Source organism: Temnothorax nylanderi, unplaced genomic scaffold (genome assembly GCF_030848795.1).
Source record: "Temnothorax nylanderi isolate EJ_2023f unplaced genomic scaffold, tnyl_v1.0 TNYL_tig0083_pilon, whole genome shotgun sequence".
NCBI lineage: Eukaryota > Metazoa > Arthropoda > Insecta > Hymenoptera > Formicidae > Temnothorax > Temnothorax nylanderi.
Window position 1 is genome coordinate 110678 of NW_027249145.1, and position 19886 is coordinate 130563.

The window sequence follows — 19886 nt, forward strand, 5'->3', positions numbered from 1 at the left end:
ATTAAAAAAAAACTGAATTTTTATTTCCTGCAGTCATTTTGAGCGGGATTATATGAAGGGAAATAGGTCCTAGAGACCCGGATATCCAATAGATTGGATTTCTTCGGAAGTAAAAACTTAAATTTAATATTATTGTGTCATTTGTTGAGAAATTGGCTAATTGCGATGTAAATCGAATAATTAAAAATATTTAATATCTTTTTACTAGCAACGCAGTGATACTACGCCAAATTAAAGAGATTAAAGATGAGTAAGACTAAAACATCAGTGAGTAAGATTAACATCAATATTAACTAAAATAAAAACCTATTAAACAAACAACTACTTTAATATAAATCTGAATAGATTGTTCAAAAAAAGCTGTTAAAATGGAATAAGCTAAAACTTATAAGTTTATGGCATATTAATTGTTAAATAATTTTTAGAAACAGATAAATACTGGAGTGCATAAAACACCCTCTTGTAACAATTTTCGTTCAGGAAAGCGGCAATAAATTTCTCAGGACGCAGAATCATTCGTTGCAAAAGAAGAATCTTAATTCATCAGCGTCGGCAGTTCAAGACGCAGCTCGGCGAACTTCATGTTCGGCTGTCGGCATTATCCGAGTCTTCTTCAAACCCGGCAAGTTTGCGGCACCGGGCACTTATTCGCTTCTAATGCGCATGCGCGAAAAAATTCGTGTCACGTGTCACATTTATATTCGTTTAAAGTGCAGAAATTTTTGAGAATTTCAAGCAACACTAACAAATCTCATGTTACAACAATAGATTTGTTCGTGTGTTGCTTGAAATTCTCGAAAATTCCTGCATTTAAAACAAGAAAAATATATATTAGGCGTTGAAGAAAGAGAAAGCAAAGAATTTAAGTGCAAAAAGTGCAAGCAACACGAACAGACCTATGGTCGAGAGAGACGCTCCTGCACTGCCTGCACATAGTGTACTACACCATGGTGGTTTGCGTCATTTCTGCAACTGGAAAACAAGTATTCGGCAGTTGACGGCACGTTAAATATCCTGATAAGAGAGAAGATTTCTGTATCCTGTGCGAGATCCACAAGTCGGATTTATTTCTTTTGTACGATATTACAGTGAAAGTTTGAGGAGCATTAAAATGTCAGAGTATGATAAAGTGCGGACGGGAAAATTAGTGTTGAAAGGCGAAAAATCAAGGTATAACCTCCATTCTCTCATTGTCGTTTGGAATTTATTTTAATCGCATTCCTTTTTTCGATATTTCATTCATCGTTCCTTTCCAGACCGAAGAAACGAAAATCTAAGAAACAAGAAAAGGAGCAGGAAACCACCGTGGAGGATAAAGATACCCTTACTCATGGTATTTATTAATTTTTTGGTTAAGTTAAGCTTAGATTCTTCACTTTATAATTTTGATAAGAGTATTCAATTTTATGTTGTTTTTTTTTGCGTAAAAATAAAGATTTAAAAAACAAAAATCGCCGCTCAATGCTCTAAAAACAGTAATCAAGTGCTAAAGATTTTTCTTTTTTGAAAATTAAGGTGCCTTCAACGCCGTGTCGGGATTATATGGCACAAGTGTACTTGTATTTTACTTCCAAAGTCCAAAACCAATCAAATAATAATAAGTTAATTAGAGTTTCTTCGTCTATTATGTCACTTTGCCTATCCTCTTCACAAATTTAATAATCAAAATGCTAAAGATGTCATATTCAAAGGAAATCTATTGTAATGATGGCATATTTGGAAAATCTATAATCATAGTTACGAAACACAGTCCCCTACTTTCTGTACATAGCAATTTACGTCACAATTATATATTAGATTTTATATTTTGCTTTCTATTTGTTATAGCGCATGCTTACTCCCCTTTATTTTGTATCGCAGAATTCTTAATCTTTAAATCATTTGTAGCACTTAATTACTGATCTTATTGTTAGAGTAGCAATTCTTGTCTTTCAATCCTGTATTTTTACACAAAAAAAGATCAAAAGAGTACTCTTATCAAAATTTAAGATGCAAGATCTAAAATTTACACTTACAAATTTTTTAATTTTGTGTAAAACGTTTGTAATTTACACAGATGACGTTTTGTTTTACAGGAGGGTGGTGGAAGGTTAAGAATGTAGCTGAAGTCACCGGGACAGTAGCCGTCGAATTTGGAAATCAAACTTACATGAAGGCACTGGATAATGGATTGTTTACTCTTGGGGCACCGCACGCCGAAGGAGAGAGTCCATCGCCGGAAGAAATATTAACAGCGTTTCCCGTAAGCGAGACTAAGGTTGCCTTGAAGTCTGGATACGGCAAATATCTTGGAGTTGATAAAAATAGCGTTGTTATTGGACGAAGTGACGCAGTCGGTTCAATCGAACAGTGGGAGCCAATTTTTCAAGTAATTTCCATATGAATATTAAAATAGATATTAATAGTTTGGTTGAAAATTATTGTGTATGTCTCTTTTAACTGATTTTTTTCAAACACTGAAGTATTTATCTTTGCCTTTATGTTGTCTGTTAATAATCAGAGAAATTAATTAGAAAATCTGTCGAACTGAAGATCGTAGATTTTTATTGTCTGTAATATCTTACTACTTATTAATTTATGTAATATCAACAAAAAAGTAAAATATAGACGTAGTAATTCCACAGCTAAATAAATTTCTAATTATTAAATAGAAAAATTTTTGCATTGCGTTGTTTTTTAAATATATATTAATTGTGAAATCGCATTGTTTTCCAGGATGGCAAGCTTGCGATATTAAATAATACTGGATGCTTCATGTCGGTTACAAATGACGATGATATAGTTTGCCAGAGTAGGACAGCTGGATCGTCAGAGTTTGTTGTTATAAGAAGTATAATACAACGTTCTCAGAGTCCTAGTAGGGATATTCCGAAAGAGGAACAAGGTTCACTCACGGAGGTGGAAGTAAATTATGTGTGAGTATGATGTGGAATTTTATCAATAATCATATAATCATATAATTATTGAACAGAAGATTGTTCAAATCTTATATTAGAACTTTTACATTTTGCGTTAATTTTTCCGCTATCTCTTTTATCCTACTTTAAACCAGATGTTTAAAAGTATATTTCTGATATTAACAATATTTAATTTCCCAGGCGAAAGTTTCAAAAGTTTCAAGATAAAAAGTTAAGGATAAATAAGTCCGATCGTTCTGAGCTGGAGAAGGCAAAAACAGAAGGAAATCTGCACGAAACTCTATTAGATAGGAGAAGTAAGATGAAAGCTGATCGTTATTGTAAATAAAATCAATATTTATTGTGAAGTTTCTACTGTAAATAAATTGTGAAACGCATTTTGTTTTTGTCTCATTATTTATTACCATAAAAAAAGTTCAAGAATAAAAACGTTTTATTAAATATTTAAATAAAATTTATAAAAATATGTACTTAGAAAAAAATATTAATTGCATGTTTTTGCATATTTAAAAAATATTAATTAGTATTATACATGTAGCCGAAGAGTACAGAACAAAAAAGCTCAATAGGTTTATTAGACAATGCAAATTGTTTAATAAACAATTTTTTAGTATTTAAACATTTTATAAGTCTTATAACACCAAAAGCGATTATCAACTACAAATACTACAATGAATTATAATTGTTATATATGCTAAAATAAAAATACACGAGAAAAAAGAATAAAAAATTAGTGAATTCAGCATACAGACTTCTTTAACGTTAAGGATTAATTAATTAGTGAAATAAAATGACAACATACTGCATGAAATTATATTTATTATAGTTATTTTTGCATGAAAGATGGGGTTGCAACAATGTATCCGATATAAAAAGCATATTCTATATCTAAAATATAGTTATATATAAAATTTCTCTACACATGTAAATCTTACGTAAATCCAAAGTCACAAATTAGATGATGTATTTTATATTTAAAAAATCGGAATGTGCTTAACTCTGATAAATTATAGAAATTATATTACTTTGGCTAGGTTGGCACATTTCGTAAGGAGATTCACAGAGAAAAATATTCATAAATCATCTATTCATATACAATAAAAAGGTACAAACCGTTATATATCTTTCGTATAAAATGACTTGATTTTAAAAATATCACAAAAAGCCAAAACTTGCCAAAGATTCTCACGTGTAAAGATACGCAAAATAACTATTCGGAAAATCTTTGCCAAGTCTGTGCCCTTTAGTCATCGTTCAACGTTCAAAATCAATAATTTGTATGCCTGGGTATGGGGTAACGCAGTACTAGAACACTGTCAGCCGATATGATAGGCAATACGTTGTCACAGTGATGATTCACTAAATGACTTACGCTATCAAATACACGATCTTTTGTGCGAACCTGTAAATTAAAATTTGTACTACCTTGTATGACCATCGCTTATCGAAATTCAGGTCTAGAAAAATATCTAAGTGTAGATTTATATACAATCGATAAGAGTATTTTAGTAATTATCGATTGCAAGCTAATTTTTGCGTTAGTAATTTTGTTATATAAATTTCGTTTTATACTTACGACGCCTTCAGGATCAATTAGCAACAGATGTTTTGGGGTATTATTATTCATTCCAGTCAGAACGTACTGGCCGGGGGAACCTTGTGACTCTCGAACCAAAAAATCGCCATCCTTACAATGTGAAATAAAAAGCAAATATAAATTCATATCAGACAATAAGAGAACTTTATACTCTATGATCTTTATATTCTTTATACTCTATGATAAAAATATAATTTACTCTAGTAAGCATGGATTCCGCTTCAGATCGGCTAACACTTCCGTGAAACCAAATTTCTTGGTTTAACTGCTGTTTCTGTGATCGGGGACTTAGTCTGTTCATATCGGATATTGCAGAACTGAACGGCTCTGTAATTTATAAATAAAGCTCGACATAAGTATAGTAAACGAGTAAAAATCAAGATTGTTAAAAACTTTTGATATTAGAATAAATTTCTTCATATAAAAATATACTTGCGATTGTAACGTAATTGTATGATAAATTATAGCGATCAAAACAGGCCGATATTATTTAAAAAAACTTTTATAATTTGACAGTATTAAAAAATTTTGAATTTGATCATTACTAAGAGTGAGAATAAAACAGTAATTCTCTTACGCATATCAAAAACGTCAAAAAGTGATGCCGGATCACGATGATTGTCTCTGCTTGCAGCTATGACACTGTCGTTCACGTAATTGTGCTCAGACATTATATTTAAATTCGTTGATGGAGTGCTATCCGAGTTTAAATCAATTAGATTCCCAGTTTCTGTGGAAAAAAAAATAATAAAAAATAGGAATAAATGTAAAAGAAGAAATTTATAATGTATATAAAACTTAAATTATTAAACCTTCTATTTTATTCAAACAAGTATTTTATAAAAGATATTACCTGCCAACTGCTGATGTCTGTCTGCAGTAGATGAGAATGAATCAACTGCAATACTTTGTGCATGAGTGCGCACATGATTTTGATGATGCTTCAGATTAGGCAGTGTAGATGCTGTATTGGGCAAAGGAGGTACTGGTGGTGGGCCAATATCTGGCGGTACTTTCCCTGGCAGATCATTGTAATAATCCCTGTCCACATCTCTGACACCGTTTAGCACGGGGCTAACAAGTAAATACGTATAATTATAAATAACAGAGACTGTTATAACTCTAGATCTATAAATCGATTTCTACAACTTACTGCAGAGAACTTGGTTTTGTAAGAAACTCTTTAAACCTGAGCTCGAACGCTTGTCCAATAGTCGATATAACATCCTGGGCTAAACCACCTGCACATTCAAGCACGTAACAAGCGCGCCACTCTTGCATATTTTTAGCAACATACGCAACAAAATCCAGTATTTCCTGTTACATAATACAATGTAGCTTTAATTTTAAAAGCAAAACAATATAATATGTGTAATCATTGTAAATATAACTAATACAAAATATAACTGAACTATATAACTAATATAATTAATATAGTGATTGTTAATTTTATACAGCTATATTTCATGCATATACAAAAATAGTGAGATGGAATATACAAAAGATAGTACGCAATGTGTATACTCTTTACCGTATCGCCGCCTGAAGCAAAGGATATACGTGGCATATCATGTTTCGCAATAATATGTCTAGTTTCAATATTAGTCAAGGATAAACTGCAACTGCTAATGGTTAAAGTAACATTAACAGCACTATGCTCCATGCGAGGCTTATCTGCTATAGCTCTCAACACTTTCTTGTCAACCTGTTCAAGAGAAATTTAATGAAAATTGTAAGCATAAATACAGTTATCTGTAAATATAATAATTTTCTAGTACCCTTCTCTTTTTGTCAGCAGATTTTAATCCGGCAGCTTCGCAAACTCTGTTTATGCATTCCCTAAAATAACATAAAAAGTCGTTTATTGTATGCTCGAAAATATCTACGAGACAAAAGTTATAATTCAAAGTAGTGCTTTACGACTTACTTAGCTACGCACGATCGTGTTTCAAAATCTAAGCTTTTCATCGACGTATATACTTCGAGACATCCAATATACTGTAATTTTTCAAGTAGACGAGGATTAGACATAAAAGGTAAATAGATTGTGCGGATCAATAGATCATCACGCTAATACTTGGAATTAATGACATTTCTGAACTAAATTTCCTGTACTTATTGCCCTTCCCTTGCCGTTTTCATCTCTAATAGCTAAGGTGTGACGCTTTACCTTAGGGATGTTCGTGCTTCAAAAGTAATAGGATCACATCCTGCTAAAGCAAACTTTAAGGCAAGTCTTATCGCGCTAAATCATGCTCAAGAAAGCGTAATAACAATACTGTTTTATGAATAATATCAGAATCTATTAATTATATAGTAATATATATTTCTTCATTATATAATATTTTATTATATTTTATACACTTATATGAGGTGTAATTTTTACAATATTTAATTTTCTATACTACTAAATTCCTGTTAAACATACATATATATAACATACATATAATTAAATATTGAATAAATTACACCTTAAGTAAAATATATTAAAATATTACTATATAGGCGGTAATGAATAACAAAAAAAAATTTTACTATATTTATTAATAATATAACGGTAACGAAGGAAAGAGAGAATTTTAATGAGAACGTTGATACTCCGGACGAGAAATGAACCGCTCTTGAAGCACGAACATTCCTGACGTAGAACATTATAATGAGCCTTAGAAGCCTCAAGCTACGTTCTAAAAGGTCTGTAATTTTTATCAGCTTTGTTGCTAAGATACGATAAGAGAAAAGAAGCAATAACAAATTCCCTCGAAAATCAAACTAATGCTTCGTCTTTATATGTTCTTTATAGCTATACATATACATATATTATTATTTTACTATTATTATTTTTCCTTTTTATAAATACAATCCAAATGTATTAAAAGTATATCGGTGAATATGAGGAATAAATATAAGAGTCACCACAAAATGAATAGAAAAATATTCTTTAAAATTAAATCTGATAATATATATTCAAGAGTTAATAAAAAAATTCTATATATAATTTATATATAAATGTATATGAATTAATAAAATCAAAACTAAAATTTGACTCCCCGACGATATTAAGCTTGTATTAAAAAATTTGAAATAAAATATTAACTCTTTGCACTCCGCAATAAATTCAACATTTCGTTCTAACAACTCGATAATCAAATAAAAGCCTCTTATTTCTGAAAACACTAGATTTTATTACGTCGTCATATTTAAAGATTTAACAACATAAAATTGCAATAAACTCTCAAAAATGTCCAATGTGGAACGTGACTCGACATTTGAGACGCTGGAATGTAATGTAAGATGTGTCGAGTATGGACTCCACTTCCGAATGCGAAGAGTTAAATGTAGTTAATTCTTTCTAATGTAACGTGATAGTAGGTTTGTGCTTTTTCGAAGAACTTCCTGAACTGTGTGTGTGTGTGGTGCACACCCAGTATTGTTTCTCACTCCAACTTATTGCACCAATATGCATCAGTTCTTCGAAAAAGAGAGCAGACGGCACGTGTAATTGTAATACATATTATATAATGCATTTTCCAGGAGACTTCAAATGTCATTCCGTTATATCTTATCAACAAAATAATAGCTAACATACCTTCACTGTATAACTTATCCCTTCCTTACTGACTACATGATCCGGATGCAACCATCCTCTGGCTGGTTTACTGATGAAACTACTACCACCTGTGGCCATTGCTAAACCAACAAACACAAATGTCTCTCATTGCCGCATTACTTTCAAGATAGATACATAACAATTCGATTTTCAACTACTTGAGCTATTTTCCTCGGAATTACCACTCCCAACCGTTTATACGAATGTTGAAAAATAAATGTATGTCCAACAATCTTGAGAATATAACGTCGCGATTATACAAACGAATTAACAATATGCAAAAACAATAATCGGTCCTGTCGACGCTTGACGTTAACAATTTCGAAGTGGTGCGCTGCAACGTCATAATTTTATGCTCCCCAACGTTTTTCTTCCCGTTTCTTTTTCGAGAAACGTTGGAAGGAGATATGGAGCGCTCAAAGTCAACACAGGGCGATACGCCCGATGTTTTCCGGACAAATCGCACGCCCAGTGGTTTTTTTCAAAACTGTCAAAACGTCGAAGGCGCGATCGTTGAACGCCAGAAAACGCCCGCAGATCACGTACCTGATGAACGATCCGCCGAACCGATCCACCAGCGATCCGACCGTCTATTAATTGGTCGATGACACGTCGATCATTGCACGAGGAGTGACTGGCCGCCACACGGCCTCGACTCGTCACCGATGATTCCGCCGATGATTCTGACGTCCGTCGAGCTCATGAGAGAGGATGGAGCATTGACATGTATCACACACACACACACACACCATAGGCGTGAACCTGGGAGAGTGGAGTGCCGCCCATGTGCCGCCCGACGAGCGCAAGTGCGCAGCGATTTAAAATCCGTCTCGTAAACGCCGTGGTCGATTCGTCGGATCCAACGGTATACGCTAATCAGCTGTGTTCGTCTATTTGATGACCGTGATTTGATCTATATTTGAGCTATCAATGAGGGTCCGTTCTTATTAGCTGAACTTTTTGCACCGTTCAACTTTCCTCTTTTTCTCTCCAAAGGGAAAAGACAAAAAGCGTCCTGTGTTCCATCGCTGAACTGGCTGCACTATGTTCAGAGTTTGTCTTTTTTACTCCACATTGGAAGGAAAAAGATAAAAAGATAATATATTTTTAATATATTTTTCCGCTTAGAAGAGAAAAAGGAAAATAACACAAGTATAGAAAATAAAACTTAGGGCAATTTCGATCAAACATATCATCGATTAAATTGATCCAAGTTAATTCCATCGTTTGATGGTGATTGAAATAAAACGAATAAATATATTTCCATTTTATATTTCAATAATTTATTAAATGAAGAAATGCGCGATATCAACTTGTCCGATTATTAGATCGAAGTATCTATCGAGTGACCACGTCGTCAATTGGTTGATTTAAAATGAAAATATCTGATTGGCTGGTCCAGCGGAAAACTTCCAGGCACCGGGGCTGTGAGTGGCTGTGGTCAAACGGGACACGCTCCCCGTGCTCTCCGACGACCGACATAGCAGGTGGTGCATCAATGTATTTGTGAACATCGGTTGAGTAATTGAGGCGCGTGTCCGGCGCGCCGCTCGTTCCTTTACGTTCGTCGTCTGAGAGGTGCGGTACGCACGGAGTAATCCGTCACAATCGGCGATATAACGTAGCCGAAAGCGATTCAAAATGACTGAGACTCTACAGCTAAGGGGCACGCTTCGAGGCCACAACGGATGGGTCACGCAAATCGCGACGAATCCGAAATATCCGGACATGATATTGTCTTCTTCACGTGGCAAGTATCGCCTCGTTTCGAGGCCCCATCTCCCTTCGATTTCCCACTTTTTCACGATTCTACAGGAAAATTCTGATTTCTTAGCTATAGCCTAATCCACCGGTATAAAATTCGCTTAATTTTTTTATTTTAATTTTTTTATACTACAAAATATGATTTAACTCAATTAGATTTAATATTCCATCTGTTCATTATAGCAATTGTGGAACCAAGAGTGACTTTGACCAAACTTTGACAAAATCTGTATCTAACTTGTGTATATTATGTATACGTGTGCTAATTTATTGTTACAATTCATCTTATACTCCATTACCTACGATCTTCAAATTCTCCGGTCTTTTATAAAGCTAAGGCGTAAGGATCAAACCTGAGTGGTGAGGCCAGGTGGCAGACTAGGCGGCAATATTTTTTCTTAACAATTAATATAATTAACGATTAATGCAATCAATAGAATTGCTTATTGCAAAATTTGTAATTTATATTATTTGTTGTGCTCATTTTAATCTTTTTTCTCATGTATCAAACAATACAAATTTGTCTGTTGTTTAATAAAATTAAAATTTATTTATTATTATAATAAAGTACAGATATTGCTGATTAAGTTAATTAAAGTTTGGTTTAGGTCGTCTTAAATCTTGGAAAGTGACAGCAGTGCCTGATATATCACTCTTTTCCATTTTAGATAAGACTCTGATCGTATGGAAATTGACGCGTGACGAAGCTAACTATGGTATCCCACAGAAGCGTCTCTACGGTCATTCGCACTTCATAAGCGACGTAGTTCTTTCGTCCGATGGCAACTACGCTCTGTCCGGGTCGTGGGACAAGACGTTGCGTCTTTGGGATTTGGCGGCAGGTCGCACGACTAGAAGATTCGAGGACCATACCAAGGTGTGACTCATCGCCCGTCCGCGTCGCGACAATGCATATTCGAATTTTCTTCGTAACAGAGACAAAAGAAACATTTTCCATATTATGAAGGTATATCACTTCGTAATATGAGATTTTCTTTTCATTTGTCTTTATTACGAAATAATAATCCCATGGGAAATATGACATGTACACTGAAGCTTTTTTTTTTTATTTTTTTTTTAAATTGAAATAGAAGAGGTAGGCACCGATTAAATCGGTGATACCGTAAGTATTGACCCGATATTTACAAATTGTGGGACAGTATGTATATCGTTTTATTAATTGATCGTGAGTTCTGTTTCTGTTAAATGTAGGACGTTTTGAGCGTTGCTTTCTCCGTGGATAATCGTCAGATTGTCTCCGGTTCGCGGGACAAGACGATTAAATTGTGGAATACGTTGGCCGAGTGCAAATACACCATTCAGGATGACGGACACACAGACTGGGTCAGCTGTGTGCGCTTCTCTCCGAACCATGCGAATCCCATCATTGTCTCCGCGGGTTGGGATCGCGTTGTCAAGGTAAAGAACGAAGTTTACAAGATTCACGAATGTAAACGCAAAATATTCGATAAGAATGATGGATATCTTTTATTTTACACAAACATGATATATCTATGAGTGTATGCGGATATGGGGCTGACATTGGATGCTGTAATTTTGTTTATAACTGCACGATAGATCCGTTAGTAATTTCAGCGATTTACCCGCTTCGCAGGTCTGGAACTTGACGAACTGCAGATTGAAGATCAATCATAGCGGTCATACGGGATATCTGAATACCGTTACGGTATCACCTGATGGATCACTTTGCGCATCTGGTGGAAAGGTGCGTACGACACGTACTTGGTCATATTTATCGTTCAAAACATCGTTGATCATACGAATAATATATTAATTCCGTTTCGCAGGATTGCAAAGCTATGTTGTGGGATCTGAACGACGGAAAGCATCTCCATACTTTGGACCACAATGACATCATTACCGCGTTATGCTTCAGCCCTAATCGTTACTGGCTGTGCGCAGCGTTTGGACCGTGGATCAAAATCTGGGATCTCGAGACTAAGGAAATGGTGGAGGAACTAAAACCCGAGGTCGTATCTGCGACGAGTAAGGCGGAGCCTCCGCTCTGTTTGTCTCTCGCGTGGTCCACCGACGGTCAGACACTGTTCGCTGGATACTCCGATAATACTATTCGTGTCTGGCAAGTTTCTGTATCTAGCAGATAAGCACTTTGTAATAAAAAATTAAAATCCGGTTCTCAACCTAACCATTTATTTATGTTTTGTTATTTACAATTAAACAATACACAATACACGATGTCTACAATGTACAGAATTACAAGATGATGTGTAGGTCCGCTGTCGCCTACAAGTCAAACTATAATCACGTCTACTTGTCTTTACTCTCTTCTACTTTGCCGATCTTCTGTTCGAATTTTTGGAATTCCTTCTCGGTGATCTTATCCGTCTCGTCCTCGACTTGTATGACTCCGAGTACTTCGGGGATGTAGAATTGCATCATATTTTGTACGCCGTTCCTCAATGTTACTACTGAGCTTGGGCAATTGGTGCACGAGCCTTGCATCTTCAGTTTCACGATACCCTCCTCGAAACCCTGTTGCGATTATAAGAAATAATATTACATTATTCGAGATAATAGATAAATGAATATGAAATCTTTCTTGCTAAGGTTTGGGCGTAACAGTTACCATAAATACAATGTCACCACCATCCTCTTGCACCGTGGGACGAATTCGTGTATCCAACAATTCCTTTATCATCTGAACAATCTCATCGTCCTCCGCATTAATTTCTACAAAAATAAAAAACCATCAGCATTTCATATTCCCTCGAACACTTTGTACAAAGGTCAAACTGTGAACTGTACGCGTATCCGCCGCAGGCTGAGAGGTTTCATCCATGACTGGCAATCCGCTCGCGAAGAAATCCATGATAGTGGCAAATATCTCCGGCTTCAACAGCTTCCACTCTACATCCTCGTCGAATTTCGTAACTGTGATGAAGTCAGGCCCGAAGAATATCGCCTTCACTCCCTCGATGCGAAACAACATTTTCGCAAGTGGCGAGCAGTACGCGTCCTTAGCGCTCGGAAAGTCTTTCGTACATCCTTCTCCCAATACCGGTACTCCCGGAATAAATTTCAGGCTATTCGGATTCGGCGTATCCTGCGTTTGGACAAACATGCTACGTCTCTGTTGACTATTTATCAGGGGATTGCGTTTAGGGAACAGCCTACAAACTGGAATTTCATTGTTGTACAAGTGCCTGACACCAACAGGGAGAGATCTGAAAATAACATATAAATGACTCACTGTTTCATTAGTGATTAGTTTTTGGAACAGTGATAGCAGACACCTTGCAAAATCTATTGAAGACAGATTTTACAAGGTGTCTACTATCAATTTTATTCACTCTTAATACCAACAGAACACGATGACAGATTGACTGTGGAAACCGAGCAGAACCTGCCACTTTACAATTTAAATAACACATTTCACATAAGTAATTATAAAATGACAAATTCTACTTGGTAGAATTGAGAGCAGACACAAGTGATATCAACCTGCCATAAAAGATTTTGTTCAAATCTGCTGACAAGCTAATGCACTTAACGTTTTGCTTACTGGTTAAGAAATGGCAAACTCCACTCGGTTTCTGCAATCAATCTGTCATCGTATTCCGTTAAAAAAATTCTATTATATTTCTGCTAACATTTTACTGACAAAATTCATAGCAAAATCTGTTTTTGATTTGACTATTGGATAAAGATATTCGTATAATTATAAATATATACAGTATATACTACAATTTTTCACATATTGGAAGGGACAATAAAATTGCAGGCCTTACGTTGAATATTCCTGTGCCAGTAACATCGTACTGATCGCAGGTACATCTCGCCTCACAGGAAGTTTATTAGACCTCCTGAAAAAAACATAGGTATGTTTACAAACTTACGTTTGTCAATAGAAATGTATACGCAGCGGAAAAATGTATGTCTATTTGACAGAAAGATATAATTACTCACTGTACGCATTGCTCGTTGGTTAATGTTCTGTACAACGCCGGCCGGCTCGTGTGAATCGATCTAAAGATTTTATCCATTATCGTTTCCAACTGTCTCTCTTCAAATTGTCAAAGACCTTTCCTCCTTTCGCCGACGCATGCACACGCGATGCCTCAGCGACATACGTGTTTCCCTACGTCGCAATTTACTAGATATAATTATAGCAATGCAATTACGGTTTGTTTAAAAAATCGAAGCGATATTGTCGGCCAAACGTATATAAATTTCCGTTTAGCTAAATTATCAATAAAGCAGAAAAGTGTCAAGAGTAACTCCGTATCAAGTATAACTTTGGTATGACTTTTCTAACCTAAAAGAATTCACGCCAATCAGCTTTGAGAGCGCGCAATCCCATCCTTATGATTGACCACAGCGGCTCACGGAGAGTTTTTTTTTTTACCATCCAATTACTTAGATATTAGAAGATTATTAATAAAGAGAATATATATTTATCAAAATAATAATTACAATAATAATAAACAATTTCCATTTATTACAAATTTATATATGTATTTCTTATACAAAGCTATATAAAAGAAAAATATGACTTGCAAAAACTTGTTATGTCTGAATTAATTAATATATGAACGTATGACGATCAATATACTGTTCTTCGGAAGAAACATTTAATTTAACGTTTTCATCGATACATCCTTTTGTCCTTTATTCCTCTCTACTGATCCAGTTTATGCATAATTTCAAAATTTCTATACATGTATAAAAGAAATTTACATTTGTTATTTATATTATATCTTTCGATCAAAATATGAAATAATTTCCAATCGATATAAAATATATATTTATAATATTGAGAATATAAAGAATTTAAGTATAAATTTCAGAACTGTAAAATTGCATGGATTTTTCTTGCATGGTATAATCACCGATGTTAAAGGTGTAAACAAAAAAAGATACACGGTGTGCCAGAAACTCGGCAGATATATGAAAAGGCTACAGAGTGAACCTGAATGATGGCGATATATACTAGGGCCGAAATATGTTACACACATATTTACGATGTGCAGAAACGGAAATCACAAATTAGGGAAAGAAAGATAGATAAACTCCCAATTAATATTTAACTAACTAATTTATCCTATTTAATATTTACGATTTCTGCAAATTGTAAACACGTATATTCCATTTCTGTATAATAGTATCATCCAAGATTTCTATTAGAATCTTTTCATATATCTACCGAGTTTCTACCATGTCCATGTATCTGCCACCAGTTATTTTATCACCTTTGCATATATGACACATGAATATTTGTGATAATAATAAACTTGTATAGCTATTGCTATCGTTAGACCAGAACGCTTCGTACATACATCTTGAGACCAATGAATGAGACCAGATTTCCAATTCTGAATTTTATTCACTTAGACGCACTTAGAGTGATATATTTTTATAAAGCGAAATTTATGCTAAACTAATTAGCATTAATTAAATATAATCGAGGCTTTGATGATGAAATCATCAGCAACATTTAGTCACTCGATCTTCCAATTTACCTCCTGTAAAATTGAGGTATACGGGGATTGTGACTATGGTTGGGTTCGAACCTGGGACCTGCCCATTACGAATTGATGACTCTCGCACGGAGCCACACGTCACCCCGTAAGATACATTTCAACAGCGTTATATCACTCACTTTTTACTCACTTTAAATTGAAATGATGCAGGTTACATTCAACTTTTGGCAAATTTGGAAAAAATTTGAAATCGAGCATGGCATAAAACGCATCCGCAATCGAATACCAGATGTTCCAGTGGACGCTGTGTATTCATTAGAATATTAAATTATTGAGATCAAACATTACATTCGTCAGTTCGTTTTACAAATCTTAAATGATTTTGAATAATCTTAAATTGTAGATAATACCACCAATCTCAAAGGAGCAAAAGATAATAAACCAGAATTTTATGCGAATTTTTTAGTGAGATTTTTCTAAATTAATCTACTAATAATTTATTAAAATCTGACATAGCCAAAATATGAAAAACATTAAAAATTACAACTTTTATTAAGATTTTATTAATTTTTTATAACTCATTTATTTCCAAATGCAACTATATATAATCTTGTCATAAAATGTAACTGATTTTTATTATTAAATCCATTTTTTTTAATCTCGTAAAACATTTGCAAAGCATTATGCATTTACCATTTCTGAAATATGAACCATACATACAAATCAAACAAATATATAATTATATGTACAATTAATAAATAACTTTTAAACTCTATATAATAAAGGCTTATAATATTTAGTTTTATTTTTCATTTTTATTGTTTATTTTTGCCATATTTTTTGTACATATATTTAGAGTTCCTCATATCTTTTAATAAACATATTTAAAGTTTAAAGGCAAATTATGTAAATATTGATTTCATATAAATATAATCAACATGTATGTTTCTTATCATTTTCTCTACATTTAATATTATACATTTATATTTAGATTATGTAGAATAAAAATAAAATCTTTGAACAAAATCGTAGTAATAACATAAAATAATATACTATTTTTTTAATTGGTTTTCAATATTAAATAACATATCGAGGTGGATTTATAAAATGGAGATCATTATACACTACAGAATCGTCTACTTCGGTGTGGCCTAATGTTATATGTTCTTTACGAATACCTCCAAAAACTATCAGTTCTCCCCTTCCCATTACAAGAGAATACAGAATTCTCTCATCAGGCCCCGAATGATCGTTTTGCTTTAAGGGAATCCACAAAGCGTTGCAGTCATCCGAAAGAACATTGGTAATATCCAATACAAATATCGACAATGTGTTCTCAGCTTTTTTGGATACTTTCGTCAGCTGTGTCTTCTTATTTCGAATTTTCTCTTCCATCCTCCTTAGTGATTCTAATTGACGTTGTCTATTCGTGTTCGAATTACCACGCAGAGGTTGATCGCGAAATGCGGCCATGCTCAGAGTATTATCACTGTAAAATGGTATTGTTTTTGGAATACTGGACGCTTGTGATGAAGCGTGTGCATTTTGCGAATGTGACCTGGAGAACGCTCCGTGCCGTCCATTTATATTTTCATCTTTGTCCACAGTAGATACGCTTCCCTGCCTAAAAAAAATTCAATTGATTAATGATAACAGTAAAGTCCTTTTACAATCATTTGTCGATCGTGACTCTCTTTGTAACAATGCTATGTTATAAATATCATTATAATTGGAACAGACCTTTCAGGCAAAAGATTTGACTCGCACAAACGTGATGAAGTACTCCTTTGACAGGCAACCTTTTTCAATGAGATACTCATATCACTTGGCTTGGTTTGACGTCTATTTTTGCTAAGTAGAATAATATAATTTCCCACCTACGCAAATAATAGTATTATAAGTATTAAGATCTAGCAATGTACAGGGTGTTTCCAAAAAATGGCAATAAACTGATGTGATCAAACTGAACAACTTTTGTTAAATAATTCGTATCCGACGATTCCTTAAAGCGCTAGGCGTCAGACCAATCTAACCCTTTTAAGTTTGTAGTCACTTTCCAGAGACACTCTGTATACGTAGCCTAATTATATTTAACGAACTTGCGTTTCAATGGAAACTAAATTAGATACTACCTTACAAGCTTGATGACACCAAATATGCGTTGGTGCCCACTCTGTATTGTGCATATTAATTTTCCTCCACGTCCAAGACACACCTTCCATCGTTAACAACCAAGCATCATTCATAGCAGCATTTGGTCCTGTGCAACCTCCTATATATTTTCCACACACACAAGCATATAATTATCTAATTATATGTATTCTGACATTAATAAATGGAAATTTTAATCTACTGTTTCTTATGTAAATAAAATTAATACAAGAGCGACATTTATTTCAATATCAAGATGTACTTTTAAGAATAATTAAGAATACCAAGCACAAGTAGATGCTTCTCCCCAAGTTCAATTTGCGACTGGCCGTAACGTGGCTGCGGCTTCAAATTTGATGTACTTTGCTTGTGCCAGGTATACGAATCCAAATTTAAGCACCATACGTCATTGGAGCTATAAAACAAGCAATATGATGCATAAATATATGTACATGTTTTGTTTCTGTACGTGTATAAATAATTTTACAAAAATACACCTATTATATCCATTGCAGACTCCGCCAAAAACGACCATTAAGTTCCTATGTATTGTCGCAGAATGTCCGGATGTTGGCGGTGGAGTTTCTAATGTGTTTATAGCAGTCCACTTATTCGATTTTATAGAGTATACATGTAATTCATTAAATAATTTCCATTGCTGAAAAAAAAATATTATCTCTTGTAATATACTTTATTATACAATACACGCATATTTTATTAACTTTCAAAGTCCCTTTTCTCGAAAACAAGGCTATATTGAAACATTTATTCTATTATTTTGAGCCATAAAATCATTCCGTCATACCATGTATTTCAACCTATATATGCATATATATTTTTTTAATTATTATAATACAAAGAATTGTAAGTAAAATAAGTAATACAAGTTATAAATAATATAATTTGTAACATTACAGTTTGGCTATTTGTCTTCCAGAGATCATGATTTGATTATATAAATTTAGTTAAAGAATGCTCTTGTAGTATCTAATATAAATTTACAATATGCTTAGACAATATCTTAACTGAAGCTGGTCAGTTTCTTGAATAGTTACCTGATGCAACGGATACGGTGACGGATGAGACCAGCCTCCGAACAAAATCAAACTTTTCTTATAATAAAGCATAGTAGCACAAGCTTTAGGCGATGGATAGTTGCCCATGGTGATCGGCCTGACCCACGTCCTCGTGCCCAAATCTAGCTGCCATAAATCATTGAACGTCGTCCATGTAGCTGTGCAGCCACCAAAGACGTACATGGAATTATCGTATATACAGGCAGAATGCGAGTGTCTCTTTCCAATGGTAGATATCCAATGCATAGACGGCAACGAGTTCCACAGCAAAGATCCAAAGGCGACGGACTTTTGAAAGTGAGCTTCATTGTGTTCTATCACGTCTAAATAAACGAGATAAATATTAGTATATCGAGAATTTATATTTTGCACTAACACACGTACATAACGTATCTACATGTTGAACGTACAAATGAGCGTGTAAAGAATAATGTAAAAGAAACGTATGTACTTTTAGTAGCGCGGTACCATCTTTTGCAAACGAGCCTGCACTCCTGGAGATCTCTGTAAGGCGGTATCAAGCTCAGGATGTACTCCAACAGCTCGTCGGGCAGATCGTTGATTTTACATTGCATTTTGCATGGAGCAACGGTTACGAGGGTGCGACAATAATCGACTGTACTTTGCGAGAAACCGTCTGGTTCGGGCACCTCATTTCCACATCAGGATGGACAGAAGTTTATTCTTAAAAGTACATTGTTTTTACGGAAGGTATCGCTGCATAGACCTTTTTATTCGACGAACGTACACGTATCTTCTTTATCTTACATGACAATTTTGATAGTTTCCACGAAATTTATGACGGTTCGTGATAGCGCATGGGATACGTGTAATTCAAATTGGAGGAAAAAGAGGAATACGCTAAAAAATGGCTCTTCGTTGCACTGTTTTTTCGTCAACTGTCATGCTACCAGTTACAGATTGAATATACTCGGCTTGATATCAATATCAGGAATGTCAGGATGACTGTTGACTGTAGGCCCCGAATCGAAATAGAAAAAGACAAATGTACGACGATTGAACAACAGCTTCTATTTCTATACTACATATAGGTTTGTTCTTTTTCGAAGAACTTCCTAACCTAACTGATGCACACTAAAGGCACTAAAGGTAAGTCCACAATAGGTGTAGTGTGAGCCTTAAAGGTGCCTTTTCACGTTGACGTTCGACCAACTCGACGCTACATATATACATATACTCGAAAATTTCTTTTTTCGAGTATACATACACATTTTTCAAGTTTGTTAAACGAATGCATTTGTCATTACGGCAATACGCAGACTGGCATTCGTTAAATAATACATGCGTTAT

The 19886-nt window shown here is 34.4% G+C and overlaps 5 protein-coding genes across 7 annotated transcripts; 2 read left to right on the forward strand and 3 right to left on the reverse strand.

The window, feature by feature from the left end:
* The first annotated feature begins 946 nt into the window (after window positions 1–946).
* Frg1 (FSHD region gene 1) lies at window positions 947–3295 on the forward strand. The gene is made up of 5 exons (XM_071709972.1): window positions 947–1170; window positions 1257–1333; window positions 2076–2368; window positions 2716–2915; window positions 3099–3295. Exons 1-5 carry the CDS (start codon window positions 1112–1114, stop codon window positions 3244–3246), a joined length of 777 nt encoding a protein of 258 aa, XP_071566073.1. The 5' UTR covers window positions 947–1111; the 3' UTR covers window positions 3247–3295.
* A 424-nt stretch (window positions 3296–3719) lies between these two features.
* Shc (SHC-adaptor protein) lies at window positions 3720–8885 on the reverse strand. Of its 2 annotated transcripts, none has more exons than XM_071709957.1 (11): window positions 8669–8885; window positions 8102–8202; window positions 6443–6513; window positions 6294–6354; window positions 6047–6220; window positions 5669–5832; window positions 5369–5589; window positions 5093–5245; window positions 4715–4842; window positions 4495–4605; window positions 3720–4375 (listed from the first exon to the last, which is right to left on the reverse strand). In XM_071709957.1, exons 2-11 carry the CDS (start codon window positions 8198–8200, stop codon window positions 4370–4372), a joined length of 1188 nt encoding a protein of 395 aa, XP_071566058.1. In that variant the 5' UTR covers window positions 8201–8202; window positions 8669–8885; the 3' UTR covers window positions 3720–4369. The 2 variants fall into 2 exon arrangements, with proteins under 2 accessions (XP_071566058.1, XP_071566057.1); XM_071709956.1 differs by having other exon boundaries at window positions 3720–4320; window positions 8669–8884.
* A 783-nt stretch (window positions 8886–9668) lies between these two features.
* On the forward strand, window positions 9669–12053 carry Rack1 (Receptor of activated protein kinase C 1). The gene is made up of 5 exons (XM_071709965.1): window positions 9669–9872; window positions 10555–10763; window positions 11099–11305; window positions 11502–11612; window positions 11695–12053. Exons 1-5 carry the CDS (start codon window positions 9764–9766, stop codon window positions 12010–12012), a joined length of 954 nt encoding a protein of 317 aa, XP_071566066.1. The 5' UTR covers window positions 9669–9763; the 3' UTR covers window positions 12013–12053.
* On the reverse strand, window positions 12037–14196 carry LOC139774573 (NFU1 iron-sulfur cluster scaffold homolog, mitochondrial). Its single transcript, XM_071709966.1, has 5 exons — window positions 13835–14196; window positions 13657–13731; window positions 12674–13092; window positions 12495–12598; window positions 12037–12400 (listed from the first exon to the last, which is right to left on the reverse strand). The coding sequence occupies exons 1-5, from the start codon at window positions 13909–13911 to the stop codon at window positions 12176–12178; spliced, it is 900 nt and encodes a 299-aa protein (XP_071566067.1). The 5' UTR covers window positions 13912–14196; the 3' UTR covers window positions 12037–12175.
* Window positions 14197–14346: 150 nt separating this feature from the next.
* Window positions 14347–19640, reverse strand: Fbxo42 (F-box protein 42). 2 transcript variants are annotated; one of them, XM_071709948.1, is made up of 8 exons: window positions 19344–19640; window positions 19027–19259; window positions 18555–18898; window positions 17997–18157; window positions 17784–17914; window positions 17481–17620; window positions 17089–17225; window positions 14347–16972 (listed from the first exon to the last, which is right to left on the reverse strand). In XM_071709948.1, exons 2-8 carry the CDS (start codon window positions 19148–19150, stop codon window positions 16426–16428), a joined length of 1584 nt encoding a protein of 527 aa, XP_071566049.1. In that variant the 5' UTR covers window positions 19151–19259; window positions 19344–19640; the 3' UTR covers window positions 14347–16425. The 2 variants fall into 2 exon arrangements, with proteins under 2 accessions (XP_071566049.1, XP_071566048.1); XM_071709947.1 differs by having other exon boundaries at window positions 19027–19640.
* Window positions 19641–19886: the final 246 nt, after the last annotated feature.

What these genes read in the sequence shown, in the direction of transcription:
- Frg1 (XM_071709972.1), top strand. Translation starts at nt 1,112, where the DNA reads ATGTCAGAGTATGATAAAGTGCGGACGGGAAAATTAGTGTTGAAAGGC. An exon ending in TTGAAAGGCGAAAAATCAAG is followed by an intron (nt 1,171 to 1,256) that starts GTATAACCTCCA and finishes GTTCCTTTCCAG; the next exon opens with ACCGAAGAAACGAAAATCTA. An exon ending in AGTGGGAGCCAATTTTTCAA is followed by an intron (nt 2,369 to 2,715) that starts GTAATTTCCATA and finishes ATTGTTTTCCAG; the next exon opens with GATGGCAAGCTTGCGATATT.
- Shc (XM_071709956.1), bottom strand. Translation starts at nt 8,200, where the DNA reads ATGGCCACAGGTGGTAGTAGTTTCATCAGTAAACCAGCCAGAGGATGG. An exon ending in GGATAAGTTATACAGTGAAG is followed by an intron (nt 6,514 to 8,101) that starts GTATGTTAGCTA and finishes GAAAAATTACAG; the next exon opens with TATATTGGATGTCTCGAAGT. An exon ending in ACACGATCGTGCGTAGCTAA is followed by an intron (nt 6,355 to 6,442) that starts GTAAGTCGTAAA and finishes ATGTTATTTTAG; the next exon opens with GGAATGCATAAACAGAGTTT.
- Rack1 (XM_071709965.1), top strand. Translation starts at nt 9,764, where the DNA reads ATGACTGAGACTCTACAGCTAAGGGGCACGCTTCGAGGCCACAACGGA. An exon ending in GATTCGAGGACCATACCAAG is followed by an intron (nt 10,764 to 11,098) that starts GTGTGACTCATC and finishes TGTTAAATGTAG; the next exon opens with GACGTTTTGAGCGTTGCTTT. An exon ending in GTTGGGATCGCGTTGTCAAG is followed by an intron (nt 11,306 to 11,501) that starts GTAAAGAACGAA and finishes CCCGCTTCGCAG; the next exon opens with GTCTGGAACTTGACGAACTG.
- LOC139774573 (XM_071709966.1), bottom strand. Translation starts at nt 13,911, where the DNA reads ATGGATAAAATCTTTAGATCGATTCACACGAGCCGGCCGGCGTTGTAC. An exon ending in ACCAACGAGCAATGCGTACA is followed by an intron (nt 13,732 to 13,834) that starts GTGAGTAATTAT and finishes TGTTTTTTTCAG; the next exon opens with GAGGTCTAATAAACTTCCTG. An exon ending in GTGGTGACATTGTATTTATG is followed by an intron (nt 12,401 to 12,494) that starts GTAACTGTTACG and finishes TAATCGCAACAG; the next exon opens with GGTTTCGAGGAGGGTATCGT.
- Fbxo42 (XM_071709948.1), bottom strand. Translation starts at nt 19,150, where the DNA reads ATGCAATGTAAAATCAACGATCTGCCCGACGAGCTGTTGGAGTACATC. An exon ending in CACCGTATCCGTTGCATCAG is followed by an intron (nt 18,158 to 18,554) that starts GTAACTATTCAA and finishes TTTTTTTTTCAG; the next exon opens with CAATGGAAATTATTTAATGA. An exon ending in TCAAATCTTTTGCCTGAAAG is followed by an intron (nt 16,973 to 17,088) that starts GTCTGTTCCAAT and finishes AATTTTTTTTAG; the next exon opens with GCAGGGAAGCGTATCTACTG.